A 23,424-nucleotide genomic window follows, 5' to 3' on the forward strand; every position below is an offset into this window, starting at 1 on the left:
TCCTGAAAGCACCAAAGCGCACAGCCAAGAAGACCAGAGACAACGTTACACCAATTAATCACGTGTCATTCACCGGTGAGAAAACGTTATAGTACAGTTAGTAACAGTACTACAGTACAAAACGTAAACAACTAATTAAAAACTGAATTAGATGCAGCAAGTTTTTATTTAGCTAGCAAAACTTATCGGTGTATTAATATTTCTTGCATGCTAGGGGTTCCACGATGAGAGTCTGCTTGTTGCTGCTTGCCTGCCATTCTCGCTCTATCTACACAGCGTATGTGAACGTGCTGATGACTTATTATGTCTGCGTGAACAGCCTGCGCAGTGGTATGCAAACACACAAGTTTGAACTGAACGATACGATTGAATGTACGTTCTATGGTCCTACGCCTTCCACAGATGAAATATATTTATAAAAATACATTTAGACCACTTAACAGAGTAATCGCTATCAGGTTATGAGGAGACTTTCAACCAGTATACCAAAAAATGTTTCTGCAGAGAATCACCTACGGTACCTTTAATGTGACCATTAAAGTTCTGACTAACTTTCTGACTAACAAAGTAAATATACAACTTGTATAAACAAATTGCTTGTGTTAAAGGAGCTATTTCTCACCCCTCCTCTTGACAATTTGACAGAGCATAGTTTGCAGTCTGCTCTACTTTTATCATCATCGCTCATCTTAAAATATCTCCAAACGGCTGACATTCCTTAGTGTCTTGGTTAGGCTGTTGTCACGTTGCCATAAGGGGCCGTTCACATATCGCGTTTTTTTGCGCCTGCAAATTCGTTATTTCAAATGTAGGCGCACCTATCTTCATGGTTGTATAGCAATGACAGATGCCACAGGAGCACAAGCACTTGTGGAAAGAAGGAGAAAGTGGTGTGGCCATGCTTTCCAAGCGTTTTTATTCCCCTTAAAGTGGTATTGGGTGCGGTTTAGGCCAGGTCCGAATACCATTTTTTGAGCTTCGAAGCTTCCGTAGTAATCAACATCGAATATTCAAAGCTTCAGAGGGAAATAAAAAATAATAAACGAGGCTCAAACATCCATTTCGTAACAGACATGCGTATTTATTTGAGCACTTGCGTCAATTAAACAATACACCAGGGCTCACAAAATTTGAAAATCGATGGTAGCCCTTCGGGCAGGTACTCTTCAGTTTTTGGTAGCCGAAATGGATTTTACTAGCCCAGATAAAAAGAAAATTTTTATGTTGAAAATTGGTTAGGAGTCAAACATCATTCAAAAACTTTTTCAAAACACAAATATCAACAATTGGATATAAAATAATCAAATTAGAATCATCCATACAAATATGCATCTGGTTCTAACTGAACTGAAATTTGTGTGACCAGTATGGAACATGAATCAGTCTGTGGCTCAGCCCCCAATGAGGTTATGACTAAAAAAAGTTAACACTTTAGTTTTGTGTCTAATGCTCACTATTAACTAGTTTCATTAACATGCAGATGGCAGGGTTTTATAATTACTGAGATCCCGGATGTGAGGTAGGCTAGTTAGGGGGGGGGGTGAGAAAATTTTTATTTCTCTGATCTACATATCCCAAAAAATTGGATAACAATAACTTTAAAAACATGTCATGGAGCTGATTATTTTCCTTATGTCAGTGAAGAAAGTAAACATAGGGTCAACTGATAGGTTGATTTATGAATAATTTTCTCAGAAGCATTCATTTACTGAAAGCTACTAGGAAAGCTAGGTAGCCTAACTAAGTTTATTAAATTCATTCACAATATACACATTCATTATTGATCTTATTCCTAACACAGGGCCGTAGACAGAGCTTTATTATCAAAGAGGTCTTAAATTTAAGGTTGTCAGGGGGTTCAAATTTTTTATTTCTCTGATATGTGCATTTCAAGACATTTGAAGGCCAAAAAAGGATAAGAAATAGCTTTAAAACCATGTCAGTGGCAGTAGATTGTCAATACCTGCTCTCTCATCTCCATTACTCTTTCTTTTTCTCTCAGTCTCTTCATTTTGCCCTGTCTCTTCCCCTCCGAAAAATGAACTTTTTTAATTTACTGAAGGCTACAAATTGTATTATATTAATTCTCAACATGTACACATTCATTATTAATCTTGTGCCCAAACGGCTATGAAGCAAACGGCTTTGTTAATGTTTCTTGTCACCTCACAATGACAGTAAACTAATTATTACATTACATGAATCACGTTACATAAGCCTATTTTCAGTATATTAGTTTGCCTGATTATTTTTGTCATTCGTTTAACATTTATGACCTTAAAAAACTGTAAAATATGAAATGTTTAGTTTAGCTACTTACATCTTATCTCGCACTTGACCATAAACTGAAGCGTCAGTCACTCTGCTAAAATTCGCGCTAAGCAGCTTCTGTGACATAAAGCCCGCCTTTTTGATTGGTCATCTCAAATATTCTGACATTGACGAGCAGTGACAGACCAATGAGGCTAAGATGAACACACACACACTCACACACCCCCTGCCCTCTTTTTCTGACGTGCACTCTGCTCGCGCGCCGCTGCGGATTGAAGATTAACGCGCTGAATCTGATTATAACAAGACTGAAGCGAACACGAATTTGTGTAGCTTACACTTAATCACACATTTTTAGGGGGGCGAGGCAGAAGTTTAGGGGAATTTGATTACACTATGGAGTTATGGAGTTGACACCTCTGCAAATAAATATCAGTAAATAATGGTTACTTAAATTAAATAATAAAGTTATTTTTTTTAAATTCGTTTTATATTTCCATACAGAGACGCATGATATAGCCTAAGCCTACCGCTCTGCGCTTTGAGAGGGATCAGGGATGTGGGACACGAGCAGGAAAGAGACCATCTCTTTTCTAATATCTTCATGTTTTCAACTTGTTGTAAAAGAGTGAATTTTATCTTCCTCAGTGTCAAGACATTTAGGCTATGTTTGAATTTGCACTGCAAATTCAAAATTATTAGATTATAATCCTCTGCAAAAATGGGTGGGACGTGAGTGAAGATTTGGGAAAAGAAACGAGAGATTCCATATTGTTAAATACTAGGGCTGGGGTAAACGATTATTAACTAAACGATTAGTTGGGCGATTATTTTATCGATTAGTCGACTAATCTAACGACACATTTTTCTGCTGCTCGATTAATAAAAAAACATAATGTATCTCAAATAAAAACTAGTTTACTGAATCATGATACTATAAGCTGGCTAACGTTAGTCTAATGTTATGTATTTGAACATCGTCATTAAAACTCTATAACCGCCAAAAACATGTTATTAAAATGTTTTTTACAAACATTTTCTATCATAGAGAATGTTTAAATACTAATATCAGCTTACGAGGGAAACGTAGGCGGAGTTAGTGGTGCTTCGGAGGCTGCTACTGCTGGAGATGATTAGGGAGAGGTCTGTGCCCCTTTACCGATCAGAGCGCGCGCTGACACGGAGTAAAGACTTGTTGAAACTCGACGCATCCGCACGAGCGCGAAGGTGCGCGCGGCAAAAATGACGCGTTGGGTGGGCAAGACCGGCAAGACCCCATTTCGCTTGGCTGTGTGCACGGCTTCTTTTGTAACAGCGCGCGCGGCGCCACAACCGAGGATGAACGACTTCAAGCCGAATCTGCCCGAGCATCCGGCACCCAGTTTGCGCGTCTAAATTGCAACGTTTTTTTTTTGTTAAGGGTTTGTTTACTGTGTGTGATTCATTTAAAGTGAAGCACATTCACTTCTAGTAGTCTTCGTCCTCCATTCTGCAATGTTTCGGTCTCCCACGTGTGGTGGCGAGCTGTACCGCTGGAAACGGTGCAAAAAGTAAATGAATTTAACTTTATTTGTAAAATTTACAAATAAAGTAAAATTGTTACAGAATTGTTTTTGCGGACCACCGCCGGTGCTACTCAGCCGCGGTGGTGCGTTGTCAAGTTTACCAGCACAGCCCTAAATAACGAGTAAAAAGGCTAATACATTTTGATTCTATTATTCTGTTTTCCACATTCTATTTTCCACAATGTCAAAGCAACGCAGCTTAACCCAAAAAACAAGCTGCAATTGTGCGCTTAAGACCGAGAATACTTCTGGTGCAGGGAACACTTTAGTAGGCTAAGAATAAGCAAATATATTATATAACAAGTTTGGGTTCCTTCAACTGTCCATCGTAATAAAAACGGCTGAGCTAAGATATATAGAGTACTGTATTTCGGCAGATTTTATAGTGTAAACATTTTCAAGCGCACATGAGAACCGAAATCAAATACCAACCCACCGAACGAATATTCGGGTCCAGCCCTAGTGCGGTTGTATCAGGGTAGATTTATGTGGGGATAGAATTGTTGCATTATTCCAAATAAATAGATTGAGATTCACAAACAAATGCTAATGCCTGGCTCACACTACAGGAGTTTTAAAATCCTAACCGATTTTGAAATCTGGTTGCACCACACACTTAAGGAGAATCTTTGCAGATTTTCTTCCCTCAAATCTTAAACATGCTCACACTACAAGATTTGAAAATCGTGGCGCATCACACACTACAAAATGTTAATAAGATTATCATGCCAGATATGATTCCACCATGATCACGTGATCTCACGCAACAGATCGGAAGCGGAAAAGTGGATGTAAACTAAATATCTGTCCTTCAGATCAAGTTATATTTGAAACATATGCCGTGACCAAGGAAAGCGAAATCTTTATAAAAAAAAAATCATCCTTTTAACATTTAAGGATATTTCTAATGAATGGCGTCATCTCTATAAGGTGACGTGTCAGCTTCAGCGTTGCCTTGCCCATGCGCCGGAATGGGCAGCTGAGCCTTATAAAGTGGAGCTCAAAGTTAAAATTAAATGTTAAAATAATTAACAGCTTGCTTCATTACATATATATTAGAATGAATCCGAATTTCTTTGTTAATTCAACGGAAGTGTATGACTCACTCAAAGGCAGTCTCTTGCCGCCACCTAGTGGCCTAATTCTGTAACTGGACTGAGTGACAGCCTGTCTATAACACGCAGAGACGAGCAATGACGATACTGGTGAAATATCAGCAGAAAGCCTCTTGTTTGGTGAGATTACAGGATCGTAACTAACTGTTATATAACAATGATCTTACAAGCTTGTGTCAGGTTTATGTTCTGTTATACTATGTGGACCCTTATTTTGACACTGTATCTTCTGTTTACTCCACTTTCTTTTGTTTCGGTTTCATTACTGAACATGTACTAGTCTTCGTGCCTGCTGACAACAGTGTAACACTTTTATTTAGCAATAAATAAATAAATAATTAAAGATAATAAATAAAGATAATACCGCATATCCTTTTTTACAGTCTATGCACATATCAAGCTGATAAGCCACTCAAAATTACCTCATTCCTTCACCACGACAGCCCTACTTGTTTCTTATTGGCTATTGTGACAGTACTGACGTAATCACAATCTTGCTCATCCCGATAAATATCAAACATGTTTGATATGATCGGGGCGAGCCCGATTTGTGTGAGAGCAGATCGGGAGGTGCAAGATTCGATCTGTGAACGCCTCACATTACCAGATAATCTGAGCCGAACATCGGAACCGATCAAGGTCCTCGACAAGATATTTTCTCCGATTCTCGGGAAGGGGAAATCGGGCATAAATCGGCCTAAAACTCCTGTAGTGTGAGCCAGGCATAAGAGATTCAAAAAAATGTTATCAAATTCACAAATAATAGATTAGGATCCACAATTAAATGTAAAGTTTCAAAAAAAAAAAAAAGATTACAAATAAATAAAATGAGATTTGCAAATAAAATAAAAATATTTACAAATGTGTTTTATGTCACAAACACAACTCTACCTGGCATTTATTTGTGAATCTCTTCCTGTGCATTTGTAAATCGCTGCACACATTTGTGAATCTCTTCTTCTGCATTTGTAAATCTCCTCACGCATCTGTGGATTTTGAAACAAGCAAGCATCTACATACAAGCAAATCCACAAATAGGTGGACTCCACCCACAGTTTACTCAAGCCAATCAGATAACGGCCACATTGAGCTGACCAATCGTAGCACGTTCTCGCTACAACCAATCAAAGGTTTGGTTTTTACAATCAGAGCGGTCTTGCCCTGAAATAACTATGCTCATTCATCTGCATTGGCTAACATAGGAAGTGTAAGGCTAAGGCCCATAACATTGCCATAGTAAAAGATGTTTAAAATTTGGATTTTGTTAGAATTAGACCATTAGAATTAGACCAGATCAAGCCAAGACACATTTTTATGAGCCTTTGAAAATGCAAGAGAAAAAGTTTTTGATGGTAAAGTTACTTGCATCCAAAATAAATGCAAAGATGTATTTGTCAGCATTGCATTATCCACTACACGCTGATGCTGAGGATCACATTGTTATATCACTGATCATCATTTGGGCTCATTTGGTATTCTACATAATATGCATGTCCTATAGCTTTTTGCGATTGGGCTTTAAAAGACAAAATCATCCACTTTGCCATTTCTTACATCGTGTCTACCCCGTGCGTGGCTGTGACTCGACAAAGTGAATGTGCAAATAATTTGCCCTCCTTGTAATTGGGTGTAGTATAGCCGCCTACTTCAGAAGTAAAACGGGCATCCGTTTACTGTCAGTGAATCTTTGTGTCGCGCGTCCAGTGTAGAGAGTATCACGAATTATGAATTTTCATATAGTCAGCACTAGTCAATAAGGAAGATTATGCAGACACTTCATATCTGCAGGTAAGAAAACAGACCTCATGGGCAAAATGTGTAAACATTGCAAACGTCTTAGTTTTACATTATTTGAAACTGCTACGGCAGTAGGGAAGATAATGGGGTACTATTTGCTTTTGACCCGCTGTCGTGCCGCTTGCATCCGGTGTAGTGAGAGTCATGATGACCATGATGCTCGGGATCTGTGATGATCATATTTGTGTGTAATAATGGAAATATAAAGAAGTGTTAAACTCCAACAATCATTTGAAAATAGGGTGTTTTAACCACACAAACTGCTCAATTTGAATCAAGTGCAAAAACAATCAGTTCTCGCCCCGAGTGCAAAGCCCAACCGTGATTTGTTATAGTTTCCGTTTTTGTTTTAATGTCACTTTAATTTCATTTGTCATTTTTAAAAAATGTTAATATATATTTCTAAATAGTATTCATTTATTTTTTATTTCATTTTTAGTTTTATTCCAGTTAGAAATTTCAGTACTCGAACTTATTTCAGTTAGTTGCCAAGACAAATCTCTTTTTTTCTAAGATTTCTAAGTTTCAACCATGCTTAATATTGATAAATATTACTCACGGATCTCCTCCACCACCTCTGGATCACATTCTTTATACTTCTCCAGTTCAACCTTCAGATGATCTCTCTGATTTTTCAATGCCGCAAGTTCCTTCTGGAGATCCTCTCTCTCATCCTAAACGCACACAAAAACAGTAGTCAGACACAGCCCACAAACATTACACAATGTAGTAATATAGTCAAAAGAGACAGAGGTGAACGCACATTAACTTCACGTCCCACTTTGGCTTTGTCAACTGCTTGCTGAAGGTTTTTTTTACGCTGATTTCCCTCTTCATGCTACTCAGACAAAAAAAAGAAATCAATACATTACACTTCTGCAAAAAATCTCTATTTCAGAACAAAATGATTTAACCAAGATCTACATCAATGGCATAATATTAAAGCATACACTGTAAAAATGTTTGTAATTTTACAGAATTCTAAAAAAATATGGTACAGTAAAAACCTGTTAATTGGTTAAATTGAGTTGCCTTAATATGATGAAAAATTATGGTATAACATCACATTATATGTAATTTTACTCTAAAACATGGTCATATTTATGGAATATAAAAATTATGAATTACCATGTAATTTACAGTGAACAGTAAAAGGACATTACTTATCTGCTTATTTTTGTCAACAGTAATGTAGGCTACATTAGGTTGTTTTGTGTTGCATGTAGGGATGCACGATATATCGACCACATATCGATATCGGCCGATAAATGGTCATTTTTGATGTTATCGTTATCAATCCGATAAGAAAATTAGACCCGATATATCATAGCCGATAGATAATAGATTATTTACTTCAGTTGAGAGATGCGCGCTGTTCGCCATGATGGTTTTGAATGATTGGAATAACTTCGAAAAGGAAGGTAGTTCAGTGCAGCACAAATCTGTCACATAGGCTTCACAACATTATAATAAGAGCACGCCTGTAATTCATGTTGTGAGATCGTGTTCGCCACTGTTTCAGCGCGTCGAGTGCGTTGTGGCGAAATGAGCGTGTCTATGGAGTTAAGCCTTCATGACAAGCACGCCACAGACAAGTTCTCGAGCACTCGCAGCATCTTGTGCCATTGTAAGTTGTAATTTGTTTATTTTGTGTAAATATGATTAATCTAATATAGGATGCGCTTGGTTGAGTTAATAAACGATGCAGTAAAGCGTTTAATTTTACCAGTGATTATCTTTATCTTTTGCATGCGCAGCTCAAACAGCAATGCACATGAATAACTATGATTGGGACAGTCATTTACATGCCATTATAATGAGAATACTATTGTAATAAAACGTTGTGAATTCTCTGGGTTCAGTTGCCGTGTTTCAGTGCGTTAATGTGGGAATAGCGCGTTCAGAACTATGAAGGTATATTTGGTGCAAATCAACTGAATGCCTGTGACAGTGCAATTTGTAGTTGTAGAGAATAGTCACAGAGAGAAATGTTTTAAGATAGGGGTGCACCGAAATTTCGGGCACCGAAAATGTTCGGCCGAAAATGGCATTATCGGTTTCGGGCAGAAATAAAAAAAACAGCCGAAAACGTAAACCGAATATGAATGTCACCCGCCCCTCCCATCCGTGCCCAAGCGCTTAGGTTTCACTCACGGTCAAGCTGTTATCACGAGTCTGCCTATCAAAGATAGGGATGTCTGATCATGTCTCCCGCATATTGATAGCAGCTCCCTGATGCCCGCAAATTAGTTCAAATCTCCGAAAGAGCGAGCGAGCGAGCAAGAGCTCGTGCTCCAAACCGTGTAGCGCGCGCACGCAAGACAGGGAGAGAGAGAGCGAGAGACCTTGCGTGTGTGTGCTAGTGTGCCACATGAAGCGCATGTAAGACCCCCAGTCCAATTTTCTGTGTATAGCAGTTACATTACAATTTGCGTAGGCTACATAGGCTTACATGTTGTTTACAGTTTGAGTTTGGATTAAGTTCTAATGCTGTTTTTGCACTGTTGTTTTGCACAGCAATTTAAAATGTGAGTAAAAAATTATTTACATGCAGCAGCAGATTTGAGGCCCACTGCCATTCTGTGATTTTGTGTGCAGTTATTCAGATAATTGTGGATCTTTTTTGTACAACTGTTAAAAAACTATTTTATTTGATGGAACATAAAACTTGAAGAATAATATTATTTGGTATTATTATTTATATTTATTGTTAAAAATATCTTATAGGTTTTGTACTGTAAATATATATATATATATATTAGTATAAGTTTTTAAAAGAAGCCATTTTCGGCTTAAGTTTTGGTTTTCGGCCAAGTGCATCCTAAATTTTCGGTTTCGGCTCAGAATTTTCATTTCAGTTCATCACTGTTTTAAGAGTTGCAAATTTGTAGACTTTTTTTTTCTCTTCCACAAACACAACACAACAGTTACACCTTCTCAAATTCTTCATTGCAGGTGCACAAATCCTATTCTACAAATCACAAATTAGGAAACTCGTACGCTCGCATTTTTGCTACAGTTGCTGCAGTGAATATGGTGCAAAAACACATTTACACACCCGCATCAAAAAATGTCACGGAAAAATGTTGCTCATCTGCAAATCAGTATGTGAATTCATCCAATGAGAGTTGCACACTTGTAGAATATTTTCTCACATATGTCTTACATATTTTTCTAGCACAAACACAAGTACATAACTACAGCTTCTTGAATCTGCTGCGACGAATCTCAAACACTGTTTTTCGCTTTCAAGTGACAAGTTTCGCACGCTCTCATTAAAATAGAAAACAGTTGATAATTGTTAGAGTAAAAAAGGTCACAACCACAGCTGCCTTTTTATAGTAAATTTTACTATGAATTCTACTATAAATGTAAGTATGTTTTTCCAGTGTACATGTTAACTAGCAGAAAAGCAGCAGTGCAGATTAATGAGAGTGAGATGGCCTTACTTGTCTCTCCAGTTCCTCTAATCTGTGTTTACGTGCATGTAAGGCTTTACTGGGGAACGCCCAGTAATAGTTGGAGGTGCCCACCCTCTCGGTGTCCACCATGTTATCGTCCACCAGACTCTGCAACACGTCTTTCACTGACATAGGAGCTAAAGAAAAAGATTAAACAAAATCTCCAGTAAAAATTCTGCCCATGTACTGTCACTTGTCCTTTCGGGCCAGTGGCTGCATTGCCACTTAAAAGTTTGAGATAATTTAACTTATCTTGTACAATCATTTTTAAGCCTTGCAAACATAAGCATTTGGTTTTCTTTGATGTTTTCTACGTCATGGCAACATTGCGAAATCTGCAGATTTGTCACCAAGATAATAAGGCTAACATGGATGAGGCTTTGTCGAAATCAATTCTGTTTTGCTTTATATAACTGTTTAATATTACAATAAAGCTGTATAATTTCTTCCATTTTACCACTTCAGGTTTCATTGTAATAATGTAGCTCAAACTGAGTAGCCTATCACTCATTCAAACTTTTTTGACTCACTTTTTTTTTTTTTGAAATAATAAAGACTAAAAGAGTTGTCAGAAGCTAAAAGGTGGTGTCACTGAATTCACCGTGGTGTAGTTTTTTACTTCTGGTGATTGTATTTAGGCTTCAAAATTCATAAAAGTTATAATGATGAACAAAACGTGTTGTGTAAGAATTATAAACTTTTGTTGGATACAGAGCTATAATAATAACCCAAAAAAGCCAATGAAACAAATGTGCCATCACTGCAGCAGTGAATATGTGTAACTGAATTTGCAAAGCGAAATAAAATGGACCGAAAACTGCCTGTTGAATACAATAGGTTGTATTTTTAATCAGTTTGAATATTTTGGAAGTGAAATATGGAAGGTGAACATGGATTATTGAAATTTTACTAAAGAAAATGTGTTTGAAATGTTTTGAATTTAAATATTCATAGCTTAAATATTCAACCATGCTAAATTTCAGCCCATAAAAATGCAAGCCCTAAAAATACAGTGCATTAAAACACAAGCATGCTTAATGCAATGCATTTTTTTTTCAAGTAGTACAATTCGAAAGACTTTTTTGTTTCAAAAACATTTGGCATTATTTTACTTTCATACGTCTGCTAAATGACAATGTAAATGTGGTTCAGCAGCATAACAAGATACTTCTAAATCTCTATGGCAGAACGTTTCCTGAATTTCCTTCCTGGGCATTTCTACAACTAGGTAAATCACATTGGGCACCTCCTGTGGAAATCCTCTGCTTTCAATCCAAATCAAGCAGGTAAGGATCAGTTTTCTGATGATTACCATTACGTGCGTTCAAAATAAATGTGCAGGATTCACTTGGAGCTCCCTCTATCTGTGACATGGACTTATCAATGCCAGGAACATAAACTAAAGATTATATTACAGATTGATAAAACTTACTGATTCCTTTGGATTTGGGAGCGATTTTTTCTATATCTTTCAGCTGAAACACATCTTTCTGGAAGGGGAAAAAAAAAAATGAATTAACATCATATTCCACAGTTTGAGAAGCATTAGAGAACTGTGTCAGACATGGACACACAATCAAACATTTATAATCGTAATGAATTCATATTCAAATGAGAATGTGAAATCTTGCCTACTTACGGTTTCAAAAAATATTTCCATCATACGACTTCTTTTTTCTTCCAAGCTAAGTCCTTTCTTTTTAGACTGTGGATTATAAAAGATAAAGCCTTTGTATCAATAAAGTGAACACAGTTCTGAATTTTTTCTGTATTAAATAAATAACATAAAAAAGCCAGCTATCATTATTGAACAGATGTGCTGTTTTTATTTGTAATTAACCCTTTCAGTACCTTTATCTTTAAGAAAAAAATAAAACATGTTTCTGACACAAGTGGAACTAGCGGTGAAAAAATCTGACAAATCTCTGCCAATTGATTCTTTCAAAGAATTGGTTCGAAAACTGATTTATCTCTGTTCAAGAATGTTCAACACATCATTTGTTAAACTGTCTGAAAATATTTGGGAGGGGGGGGGGGCCTTCAGGATGAAGTCTGACTTTAATATTATGTGATTTTATCAGTTTTAATTAACATGACAGAGTTAAATTAAATTTTAAAAAAAGATTGCAAAAGTAAAAAATAATTAATTAATTTACCTCATCCTTCCGTTCAAGAAACATATTGATTATTCAATAATGACTTATGGACTGAAGACAGGTGTTTATTTGGGTAGTGAGTGGCAATGTAATATTATAAATTTGATTAAATCAAATTGTTTGTGTTAATAGCATCCTAGCGATGTGAATGCTCAGTCATCATATTAGTGGCTTCGAATTAGAGTAACGTTACGTTACGAGAAATGATAATGTTATAAACTTTCATCCAAAAGCATTAACATTCGTCAAAAAAGGATCTAACAAACTTAACCTTGATGCAACTGCCCAAAAACAAAACTCTATTTTGGATGTCATAAAAACATTTTGACAAATTTATTCACAAATCAAAGAGATCTCAACACAATATAGAATTATTCGACATTTTTAACAAAGTTCTGCAAACCTTAGTGCAGTTTATTCATATAAGCAACTTTTTCTAAACAGTTTTCTAAGTAATACAATTATTAAGTGCAATAACTCATGTTCTTACCATGTTAAACACTTCCACAAGCTTGAGTTTGGCGCGAGATGTGAAGGAAGGGGAACTCACTGCGCGTGCGTGTTGCTAGAGTGTAGAACTGCGCATGCGCAGCGGATACTATTGGATTTCTGAGCTTGGGAAATGGTGGTAGAAAAAAATCGCACAAAATGTACTTTAGTTTGGAATAGCACTACAAATATTATCTTTTTAGTTGACCCTATATAACTTCTCTCTTAATAATTCAATGACTACGTTGCCATGACTTTATGTTTGTCTCATGCACCAACGACATCAGGTTTTATGATTTTAAGAGTGTAACGTTACTGAGAGTAGCCTAGTATCAGTGGAAAAGTCAAAGGTCCCAATATATTTTGCTTCTATGTTTGCAAGGTTTTCCAGGAGGTTGAGCAGAGCTACCCTTATATGATACCTCCCCTCTTCATCAAGTATTTAATTAAAGCACAATATTGTTTTATTTTTATTATTATTAGCCTACTGAATATTAATGATTGTTTTAAGAGGCTTAATAACCATGCACAGTGATTGCCATGATAAAGATACTAAGAACATTTGCTTCTCCATATACATATTTGGCAAGAGCCTGAAACTAAAAAATAAGCAAATGTCAGTGAAACAGAATATGTTGATGTTAGCCAAGATGTCAAACTGATGTTTTTTGTTTTTATGTAAATGGTGTGTATTCGTTTTGCAGCATTTGTAACCCTGCTACCCCCCACCTAATGACGGCTTGATCCCCCTGAATGACATCAAAACAATGTTGTGGCAGTAGCAGCCTTTGTTTCACCTGTTTTACTTGAAATGGGTATCGCAACAGAAAGGGCTTCCGCCCAGCCACTGCCACACCCTGTTTAGGGTTTAGAAAGGTAGGCTAGATAACTTATTTTAACATTTTGTAATAATAAAAAATGATTTCTGACATCATGTTTGACATCCAAATGCTAATAAATAAATAAACTATATTTATACTGTGCACAGTCACAGTTCTTTTTGTAATTCCATTTGAATTGCTAAGAAAGTATACATAACTGTTTTGACAAAGACAGCTGTAGCAGTGTAGACAAACTCTTTGCAATCTCTTCCTACTTCAGTCTGTTTAAAGTCTTTGAGCTTAAAGCTACTTCTGTTTACTCAGCTCTTTTGGCACTTCTCTTTTTTTTTCTCTGGTTTTTGGTTAGGTCACATACCATATATGCAGGAATGTGTTTTCACAGCTAACTGAGGAACAGCTCGGCTTGTGGTAACAAGCTCACTGTTTGATTGCATCACATCCGAGGGAGAGAACGAGAGGGTGGTGTTTTTTTTTTTTTTTTTTGTAGCTAGGTGAATCAGGTCTGAAAGAGGAAGCAGGATGTCATGAAGGCGTGTTAGACACCAGTCACTATGCAATGAGTCTGTGTCTCTGTCTATCCATAGTGTGGGCCAGTGGATTCACCGAGGAGTCTGGGAAATGAATCTGATACTATTCCTGCTTTTGGCATTGACAGCTAGCCGGACTGGACTTGGTAGGTACTCACGGTAGTAGATCTTTTTTTTTCTGTAGAGTCCTATCTCTCTCTCTTTCCATTTTTCTGTTTTAGATTCATTCATCTAGTAACTCTCCGCTGCCCTTTCTCCTCTCTTCGTCAGGGTCCTCTGAAATCATTTTGCAATGTAATTGGCCACAACACTTGTGGAGTCATGTGGGCATTAAGAGTGCATTCAAATGACCCGTCGTATCTTTTGACCACAATGGACAATGATAAAGTTGAGGACAGAATGGTCACAGTACCTTATAAATAGTTCTTTGACTCATTTTGTTACTCTTAGTTTCATGCAAAACAAAAAACAGCTCGTCTCTGTTGACGAACAAAGATAATGTTGATACAGGTCAAATGTATCTTTCTTGTGGTTTTATGGCATTAATTTCCTTGTAACTGATTATTAGTTTCCTCTATAATTTTTATATTTTTTAAATTAAGAATTATGTTGTAGTTAAGATGAATTTGATAACTTTACAGTGAAGTTTTATGTGTTAACTTTATTGAATCCAATAGCTTTGAAATAAACAATAGTTTTACAGCAATTATTAACCTTGGTGAATTTTAGTCTCTACATACTCTAGGCTAATTTGCTAACATATTTTAAACATTTTACATCTATACATATATGTGAATATATATATGCACATATTTTAAATATATATTTGTATATAACTATATATTATGCTAATCCATGTTCTTTCATTATACATAAGTTAATGTATAATGAACAAACATGAATTAACAATGCACCTGTATATACATATGTTTTATATATTTTAAATGAACATTATATGCATTACATGTATTTAAATGGTCCTATACCCGCCTATTAAACGTTTTTGTACCTGGCTATTAGCAGAAACTTAAAGGGTGTTTTTTTTTAAAAAAAAAAGCCTTTTTAAAAGAAAAAAATGGATGAATTTCATGAGGAAGGACAAGGAATGTTTCTAATCTCTCTCAGGTAAATTCAGAGAATGATGCTCAGATAAAGTCTTTCTTCTGAACTGCAACGGGTCTGAACTAATCCTCAATGTAAAAATCAAATGAAGGTTCTATACAGTCCGTTCTTAAATGTGTAAAGTAATTTCGTTTCATGTCATTACAGTTCAGTGTGAAGAGGACAAAGAAGATGAATGTGAGTATCTGCTTTAGAACACCTACATTTGTTTTTTATTTAAACTAAAAATGAATTTGCATGTGAAGCAATATTTTGTACTTTGTCTAGAATGGGTTTATCGAAAAAGTGTTGTGGGGGATGAGCACTCACATCCTCTCATAAATGAATCTGATCTGTTTATACATTTTGCGGTTGTAGTAACAACTACACAAACTCCAGCAGAAGGTGAAGAACTCCCAGGTAAGAATTGGTGGTAATTACATTTGACGCATCAGTAAATATGATATAAAGGTATTATATTTTCATGTTCAAAAAACCTATTTATAATGTATACACTACTGTTCAAAAGTTTAGGGTCAGGAAGAATTTATTTTTTTATTTTTTTTGAAAGAGATTAATCATTTTATTCAGCAAGGATGCATTAAATTGACGGAAAAGTGAAAGCAACGACATGTTACAAATAAATGCTCTTATTTTGAACTTGTGTGGGGAAAAAAATGTGTTTCCACAAAACAAATTTAAGCAGCACAACTGTTTTCAACATGTGTAACAATTGGAAACGTTTCTTGAGCAGCAAATCAGCAAAACAAAATGATTTCTGAAGGATCATGTGACTCTGAAGACTGCCGTAATGATGCTGAAAACTGAACTTTGCATCACAGGAATAAATTACATTTTAAAATATATTAAAATTGAAAAAAGTTATTTTAAATTGTAATAATATTTTACAATATTACTGTTTTTACTGTACTTATGATCGAATAAATGCAGCCTTGGTGAACACAAGAGACTTCTTTCAAAAATATTACATTTTTACAAAAATATCCCCCAAACTTTTGAACATTAATGTATGTTATAATATTAAATAATAGCCTTTTTATTTTTACTCCACTAAAGCCAATTATTACAATATTATCTGGAAAATATTTATTAAGCATATAGTATTTTCTACCCACTATTAATGTTAGAAACAGTATATAAAACTGAAACGAAACTGAAACAGATTTATTTGTAATTATCTTTTCACAATAAATATCATTCTAAAGCATTTTTATGTTAACTTTGACAACCCTAAAATTTTGTATAAATCAGCCATTTCGTAAAATCTTTTTCTTTTCTCTCACATTTTGTGAACCCTATGTGTTAACCTGTTTGGTTAAGCTAAATTAACAGTACAAATTGTACTTGTAAATTTACAGTGATACTGGCAGAATTGGTTCTAGCCATTTACCACAATTTATCAGTCTTTTCATTTTACAGCTGTGCTGTAGTTTCACTGTAAAGTACTGGCCGTTAGAAATTAGGCCTATTGTGCAGTTCATAAGCCATATAAGTCATTAACAGAGACAAAATGTATACACTGTTTTAAGTGTAGATGTTTGTTTACTTGTATTTTCATGATTAATTGATTTCTTTATAGAGATTCATGTGGAAGGATCTGCAGATGGGGACAACCAGGGTACGAATTGCACTTTTCACATGCTTGACACATGCTTTTAACTTTATCTGGTCAACTTATAGCCTACTGTGACTTTCAGGTTCAGGAAATCATCCTTTACTTAAATCATATGCAATTGCATGTACCTTGGATTTAGGCTCCACAACAAACAGTGACCCTGTTAATAACGAGGAAATAGAGACGGCTACTAAGTCAGATACAAACGCAGGCACAGAGGATCTCGTCATGATCATCATACCCCTGGTTCTCACACTCGTCATCATCGCTGTGGTCGTGTGTGTAGTCATGGTCTACCGCAGGGGGAGAATGCAAGATGCTGGTATGTAGGATACATTCAAACGGACTAATAGCCTACAAATAACCAGCTAAATGCATCAGTTAGGGGGTGTTTACATGTGTTTACATATTTAGGCTATCTGGAAGACACAAATATTTACTCTTCCTTCGAATCATCCAATGGTAGATGAAACCGGATGGTAAATATGATAAACGGGGCGTTAGAATCTGAATGGACGCACAGTAGTTTAAACCCAATGGGCGGCATTTGTAAACTCTGGATTCATTTCACAAATAAAAAATGTTAACACTTAATAATTTCAAATTGAATTACATTTTTGCAACATAATTTTTGCCATCTATCACTCTAAGACTAAAAAAGTGTTTCTTCCCTTTCTCCTTACATTTTTACAGTTTCATATCAGTTCCTTTGAAGGCAATTGAAACTGTCTAATAACCGAAGTCTTGTAAATTAAGAAAATTACTGTGTAATGTTTAACATCTTTGTCATCTTTTTTCTTTTCTTATGTAGACACAAAAGAAGATCCTTATTTGGATCATGAAGACCATGAAAAGGTGCCAATGTAAGTACACACTTTAAAGGGTTAGTTCACCCAAAATGAAAATGTCTTTCTTTAATTACTCACCCTCATGTAAGACTTTCATTCATCTTCTGAAAGACAAATGAAGATATTTTTGATGAAATCCGAGAGCTGTCTGACCCTACATAGACTGCTTTTATGATCCGAGTGAATATTTTGCTAACCAGTGGTGCAAAACTGTGTGTTATCAGACCTCGAGAACAAAAAAACATTAAAAAAAAAAATTCTTTCAAAACTTAAAATAGATTTTAAGCATTACATGATTGCATTTCATAGTTTTCGGATAATATTGTCTTTAACCCTTTTTCGCACAGACATGAACATCACTATCCGAACTTAAATGGTTGTAATTCAAGAATGCTTTGGAATAATAGACTTATGGTTGGGTTTGTTTTAAAGAAGACATTATGTCATATTATTGTAGAAGTGATATAAATTATGAAAGTGAAACAGAAAAAGGGTTAGCCTATATAAGTTTGAGTTTATGAAAATGTACAATGTAAAAATATAATTATTAAAATTTTATCTAAAACTGCAAGAAAATGAAAGCCAAAAATCTGAACAGGTTGTGTTCCAAATTTTAGGTTTATGTCTCAGAAAATGAGATTTCATTTGGCGCAATACCAAACTTTTTCACTAGATGCACAGCCAAGCTCCCTTACTGACCATATAAGGGCGCCTCCATTTTCATATGTTTTGAGTGATCTGAACCATGTATTTCCATATTTTTCATACAGTTTATGAAGTAGACATCCTATTCAGAAGTAGTATGGTTCTAAATATATAATGACGGTGTACTTATTTATTTTCAACAATTTAGCAATTCAATTTTGATAACTTCAAATAACTTCACAATTTCCCTGTGTGTTTATTTAGTAATTCATTTAGTAATCTCATTATTTAGTTTTCATCTGAAGTGCATATTCGAACCATGTACTTTGAAAAAAAGTGCATGGTTCACTGTGAATGTTTCACAATGTTCCACAAAAGCTGTTCATGGTTAGTTAGTTCCTCTTTAAAGATACAAATCTGCCACATCAGCCAAAATCAACTTCCTCCTCATAATAAACAGCCCACAAATGCTTGTGTTCTTCTTTTCTTGATCCTCAGGCCGATGTTTGAGGATGATATCCCGTCAGTGATGGAGCTGGAAATGGAAGATCTAGAAAACTGGATATCAAAAGGTGACCACTAAAACGTCTATTAGTAACGTCCTCTAACTCTGAGTCACGGTCCATATGTGGGCCTTGGCGTGTTTCAGATATTGCACATTTATAGTGATTAATCCGAACCACAGGTGCTGGAGAGAATCACAATCTGGTGTTCTAATAAAACACACATGCTGGTTTCGGAATTCACCCTTTTACTGACACTCGAGATTTATCAACATCCTGATAAAATGGTGTGTTTTGTGCCCCCCCCCCCCCCAGCATTATTACACTGAGTGTATTACATTCATTTGAACTTGAATTTCAACATGCTTCAGTTTTAGTGAATGCAGTAAGTTTGTGCTTTGACCAGCAGGGGGAGCAATTGCATTAAAAACATTCAAATGCTCAAAGAAAGTTCCTCAGCTGCATGAAAGTTGCTCTTTAGGCAGTGTTCTTCAACTTACTCACATTAAAACAACCCATTTTTTCCCCCACACAAACTTCAACATTAAGGTTCAAAACATCCTACATACAAATATACTGTATTTATAGGTTAGAAGTTGTTTGTACTGTGCACAATGCTGTTAAAGTATGTGAAGTGATGTAGTTATTCAAATGTATGATCTATTTCTATATGATAAGAAAAATAAGAAGTGGAACATATTTTGTTGAATGTGTTTAACATAAAAATCTGTGTTTTTTCATTGCTTGCTTGCAGATGGAGGCAAGAAAGTGGACACTGGCCAAATATAATGAATAGCTTTTCAGTGAGTACACTAGACTTATTATTCCCTCCTTTATGCAAGATGTAGTCCAAACCTGGGAAAGCTACACATTTTTTTTTTAGAACAAAGTCGGAGCATATTTGCAGTACAGTTTTGGCTTGGACAGCTGTCTAGTGGTTAGTAACAGGAAAGCCATTGTACTAGCATGCAAATATTTAATTTTCAGGACAGATCTGTGACAGATGTTGTGCATTACTTGATTATTTACATTCACACATCATATTTTACTGCATTTCATCCTGAATTCAGATCATTTCCAAGTAATGAAGAAGAGTCATATAAATGGTTGTAATAACATTTAAAAAAGTACAGTATATGCAAAATCCACAGAGCAGCCGTTGGGTTCATCAGTAACATGAAACTTTGCTTGTTCTCTTGGACGCTGTGGAGGTTTTTTTTTCCAAACAGATATTTGAAAAATAATAGGGGTCCACAGAAGTGTGCCCATTTTTATATGTGAGAAACAGAGCAGTGGTGCAAGACAACGCATGAAGAAATGTGTTTGTGTGTGTCACACCCTGTAATGTAATGTGTAAGGTATCATTTCCTGGAACTGTGAAATGACATAAGGTTACCTCTTACTTTACTTTCCAGTGGAATGCCCCTCAGAGTCTAGTCAAGAGCTACTGTACACAACAGCATTCCCTATGCAACCTTTTTACCGTTTATTACGACTGCATATTTCAATTATTTTGTCATAACATTTGCAGCTTGAACTAACTTTGCAACTACATGTCAACTAGTAGACTGTCTGCTTAATATCTGCTGTCACTTTATTTTGATGCTCCCCGAACAGACATTCTACTGACTATAAGTAACTTTGCAAGTACGTCAACTTATTCTACTAATCCGAACCCTAACACCTAACCTCCAGTCTATATAACAGTCTACTAATATTTTAATGAGAGTCAGTTGACATTGTTAAGTTACCTATATTTAGCAAAATGTCTAAAGTGGACCATCAAAATAAAGTGTAACCGAAACGTTTTTCAGTTCACATTCACACTGTTTTTGGAAGTCAATAAATGTGAATATAATAATAATTATTATTATTATCAGCCATTACCACAGTCTTCAGTGTCACATGATCCATCCGAAATCATTCTATATATGATGTAATGCTCAAAAACTTTTCTTATTATCAATGTTGAAAACAGCTGCTTAATATTTTTTGTCGAAACCATGACACTTTTTTTTCAGGATTCTTTGACGAATATAAAGTTAAAAAGAACTGCATTTATTTGACATAATTCATAATTAAATTATTTAAATAATTAATTAATTAAAAACCTAATAACAGTAGGCCTCTACATATTGTGGCATCAAGTTTGTGCATCCCTATACTTTTTGAAGTGAAATGAACATGTTTCTTCAAATGTTTCTTCAACTCATCAAAATAAGTTACGCCATTTTAAAAACGTTATTTTTTTAAGTTATATAAGATTCAACTCGTTTTTAGTCAGTTTAATGTAATTCAAGTAAATGACACACATAAGTTGATTGTACTTAAAACTTTAAGTTAGCAAGTTTTTTTTTTTACAGTGTTTTGCTTTTTCTAAAAACACTGAAAAGTCAAGACATGATTACTCTTTGTGATACGTTGACTCTTGTCAAGTGACTAGATTGTCAAATAGTTTTGAAGTGGCAGTCTAACAGAATAATAAACAGAAACATTGTCTGTTGACCTCCATATAATCAGCACAGAGGTGCGAACGGCACTTACACAAACACCCAAAGACATTCACTTGCTTACTAATGCAGACACAAACACAGACTATGTCATTCTGTCAAGTTTGTTTTGATGAGTCTGCGTACGAGGAACAGAATAGCTGTGACTGCTGACTTCTGACCCTCGGGTCGGTGCTGCCAGCATGGACATCTGGTAGTCATTACAGCAGGCATGCGTGGAAGCACGGCTCAGACCGGGCAAGAGATGAGGAGGGCCTCTTTTTCCCCCTCTTGCGTACTCTCTGTCTCGCTCTCCCTGGGAACACCAGAGGGTCAGAGTCCACAAGCCAGGAATGTAAGCTTACGTCATGCAGACTGTGTTTTTCCCAGGATCGGATTGGTATCAAGCGCTATGGGGGAGCAAGCTACACAAAGGCTAGGTGATGTCAAGAATGACAAATTAATGTTTATATAAACATAAACGGATAATATCTGAGGCCACATCAGCACAGGAGTAAGGGCACAGCTCTTTTTATGCTGAATTGAGTTCAAAAGAAAACTGATCTGATCTTGAAACCGAAATTCTTAGTCACTATGAGATATTTTATGGAATATTACAGTATTTATTATTATAAATTATTTATCCGTGCACACTATTATTATTTTTTAAATTCATGCCCTCATAATCGTTCATCAAAAAGATGTGTTCACTGGCACAAGGGCGGGACAACCTGTCAATCACATGACATCACAGGAATAGCAAACCACAACGATCCAACGATCCGATCAATTCTCTATGGACAAAATCAAGTCCTGCCCTACTTTTTTTTTCTCGTTCGAACAAACGTTAGCAAGAAAATGAGGAAGAACAGATGATCGCAACTTCCGTTTCATGCCGACTTTAAATGGAATAATACAGCATTGTTGAAGACTCTGTACAATACACAAATGCACAAAGGTCTATAGATTTGTCTACAAATGTCAACAGAAACATAGTCAGTTTGGTAAATATTTTTATTAATCCATTTTTCCCTCACTTGTTTTACAGGTACCTGCTTTGGACCTGATGCTGTTTTCAGCAGCGTCCTCATGTTTCCTCATATCCAATGTTGTACAGTGTAGGCTTTACATGTTGAGTTAGGTACAGTTGGTTCCTTATAAGGGAACTGATTTTATATTATGTTTCATAATGCTATAACTTTGTGTTAAAACATATTCGTAAAATACTAAAGATTGCTGTGTGAAGAATATCAGTGTTTGGATCAGAAAAATCTAGTACTTTCAAAACGATTATTTGCGATTAATTCTAAGTTTGCTTTTTATATATATATATATATATATATATATATATATATATATATATATATGTGTGTGTGTGTGTGTGTGTGTGTGTACAGTATGTATACATACACGCACATATATATATATATTATATATTTACAAACTTACATGTTAGATGTGATTAATCGCGATTAATCGGTTTGACAGCACTAAAAAAGGAAATAAACACAAATGTTTTTTTTCTGTCTGTTGCACTGAACGGAATACAACAGTTCTAATGGAAGCTGCATGTTCCTCTCTGTACATTTGATATTGATTTTTTCACCACTTTTTGATGGAGTACAGCAAAATTATAAACATTTTGTTTTGTTTGTATCATGTAATAATGATTTTGTCACAGAACTTTGAATATTCAGATGCATTTCATCATTCCATTTAAATTATAAATATTTTATACTTTTAACCTTTGTACATTTTATTACATTTGATGTATTTTTTTTTTTACATTATGCAGTATGCAGTGTATGTTTACAATTTAAATATTGCCATATAAATCACTAGTTCTTGAGAAAACACCAACACTTTTCATATTTTTAAAAAAAAGAAATGTATATATATATTAAAAAGGAATTTCTGTTATCGTTGTTCTTGCTTGTTCATGTGTGTTGTTCTCATTACATGCACATACGGCCGGTAAT

At 35.4% G+C, this 23,424-nt stretch overlaps 2 protein-coding genes and 1 long non-coding RNA gene across 5 annotated transcripts in view; 2 read left to right on the forward strand and 1 right to left on the reverse strand.

Moving 5' to 3' along the window:
• mnd1 (meiotic nuclear divisions 1 homolog (S. cerevisiae)) overlaps window positions 1-13,791 on the reverse strand; it is a 38,479-nt gene extending 24,688 nt beyond the window's left edge. Inside the window, exons 1-6 of one of the 2 annotated variants that reach the window (XM_077232431.1) lie at window positions 13,787-13,791; window positions 11,849-11,914; window positions 11,642-11,699; window positions 10,198-10,346; window positions 7,512-7,586; window positions 7,308-7,422 (exon numbers count right to left, since the gene is read on the reverse strand). In XM_077232431.1, coding sequence (XP_077088546.1) covers window positions 7,308-7,422; window positions 7,512-7,586; window positions 10,198-10,346; window positions 11,642-11,699; window positions 11,849-11,914; window positions 13,787-13,789 — 466 coding nt within the window. In that variant the 5' untranslated portion in view covers window positions 13,790-13,791. Of the gene's footprint in view, window positions 1-7,307; window positions 7,423-7,511; window positions 7,587-10,197; window positions 10,347-11,641; window positions 11,700-11,848; window positions 11,915-12,855; window positions 12,938-13,786 lie in introns of those variants that run through there. The other variant, XM_077232432.1, reaches the window with a different exon arrangement.
• LOC143740310 (uncharacterized) lies at window positions 13,593-17,010 on the forward strand. Of its 2 annotated transcripts, XR_013204827.1 has the most exons (5): window positions 13,593-13,730; window positions 14,281-14,369; window positions 15,493-15,522; window positions 15,703-15,744; window positions 16,925-17,001. It is a non-coding gene; the product is annotated as an uncharacterized LOC143740310 (long non-coding RNA). The 2 variants fall into 2 exon arrangements; XR_013204826.1 differs by lacking the exon at window positions 13,593-13,730 and having other exon boundaries at window positions 14,205-14,369; window positions 16,925-17,010.
• Window positions 17,011-17,050: 40 nt separating this feature from the next.
• On the forward strand, window positions 17,051-22,611 carry tmem154 (transmembrane protein 154). Its single transcript, XM_077232434.1, has 5 exons — window positions 17,051-17,282; window positions 17,772-17,823; window positions 18,952-19,025; window positions 19,711-19,759; window positions 22,494-22,611. Exons 1-4 carry the CDS (start codon window positions 17,189-17,191, stop codon window positions 19,743-19,745), a joined length of 255 nt encoding a protein of 84 aa, XP_077088549.1. The 5' UTR covers window positions 17,051-17,188; the 3' UTR covers window positions 19,746-19,759; window positions 22,494-22,611.
• Window positions 22,612-23,424: the final 813 nt, after the last annotated feature.

Source organism: Siphateles boraxobius, unplaced genomic scaffold (assembly GCF_051911475.1).
Source record: "Siphateles boraxobius isolate OS27281-9 unplaced genomic scaffold, OSU_SipBor_1 17, whole genome shotgun sequence".
In the NCBI taxonomy this organism is placed as follows: Eukaryota; Metazoa; Chordata; class Actinopteri; order Cypriniformes; family Leuciscidae; genus Siphateles; species Siphateles boraxobius.

What these genes read in the sequence shown, in the direction of transcription:
- tmem154 (XM_077232434.1), top strand. Translation starts at nt 17,189, where the DNA reads ATGATCATCATACCCCTGGTTCTCACACTCGTCATCATCGCTGTGGTC. An exon ending in GGGGAGAATGCAAGATGCTG is followed by an intron (nt 17,283 to 17,771) that starts GTATGTAGGATA and finishes TTTCTTATGTAG; the next exon opens with ACACAAAAGAAGATCCTTAT. An exon ending in GACCATGAAAAGGTGCCAAT is followed by an intron (nt 17,824 to 18,951) that starts GTAAGTACACAC and finishes CTTGATCCTCAG; the next exon opens with GCCGATGTTTGAGGATGATA.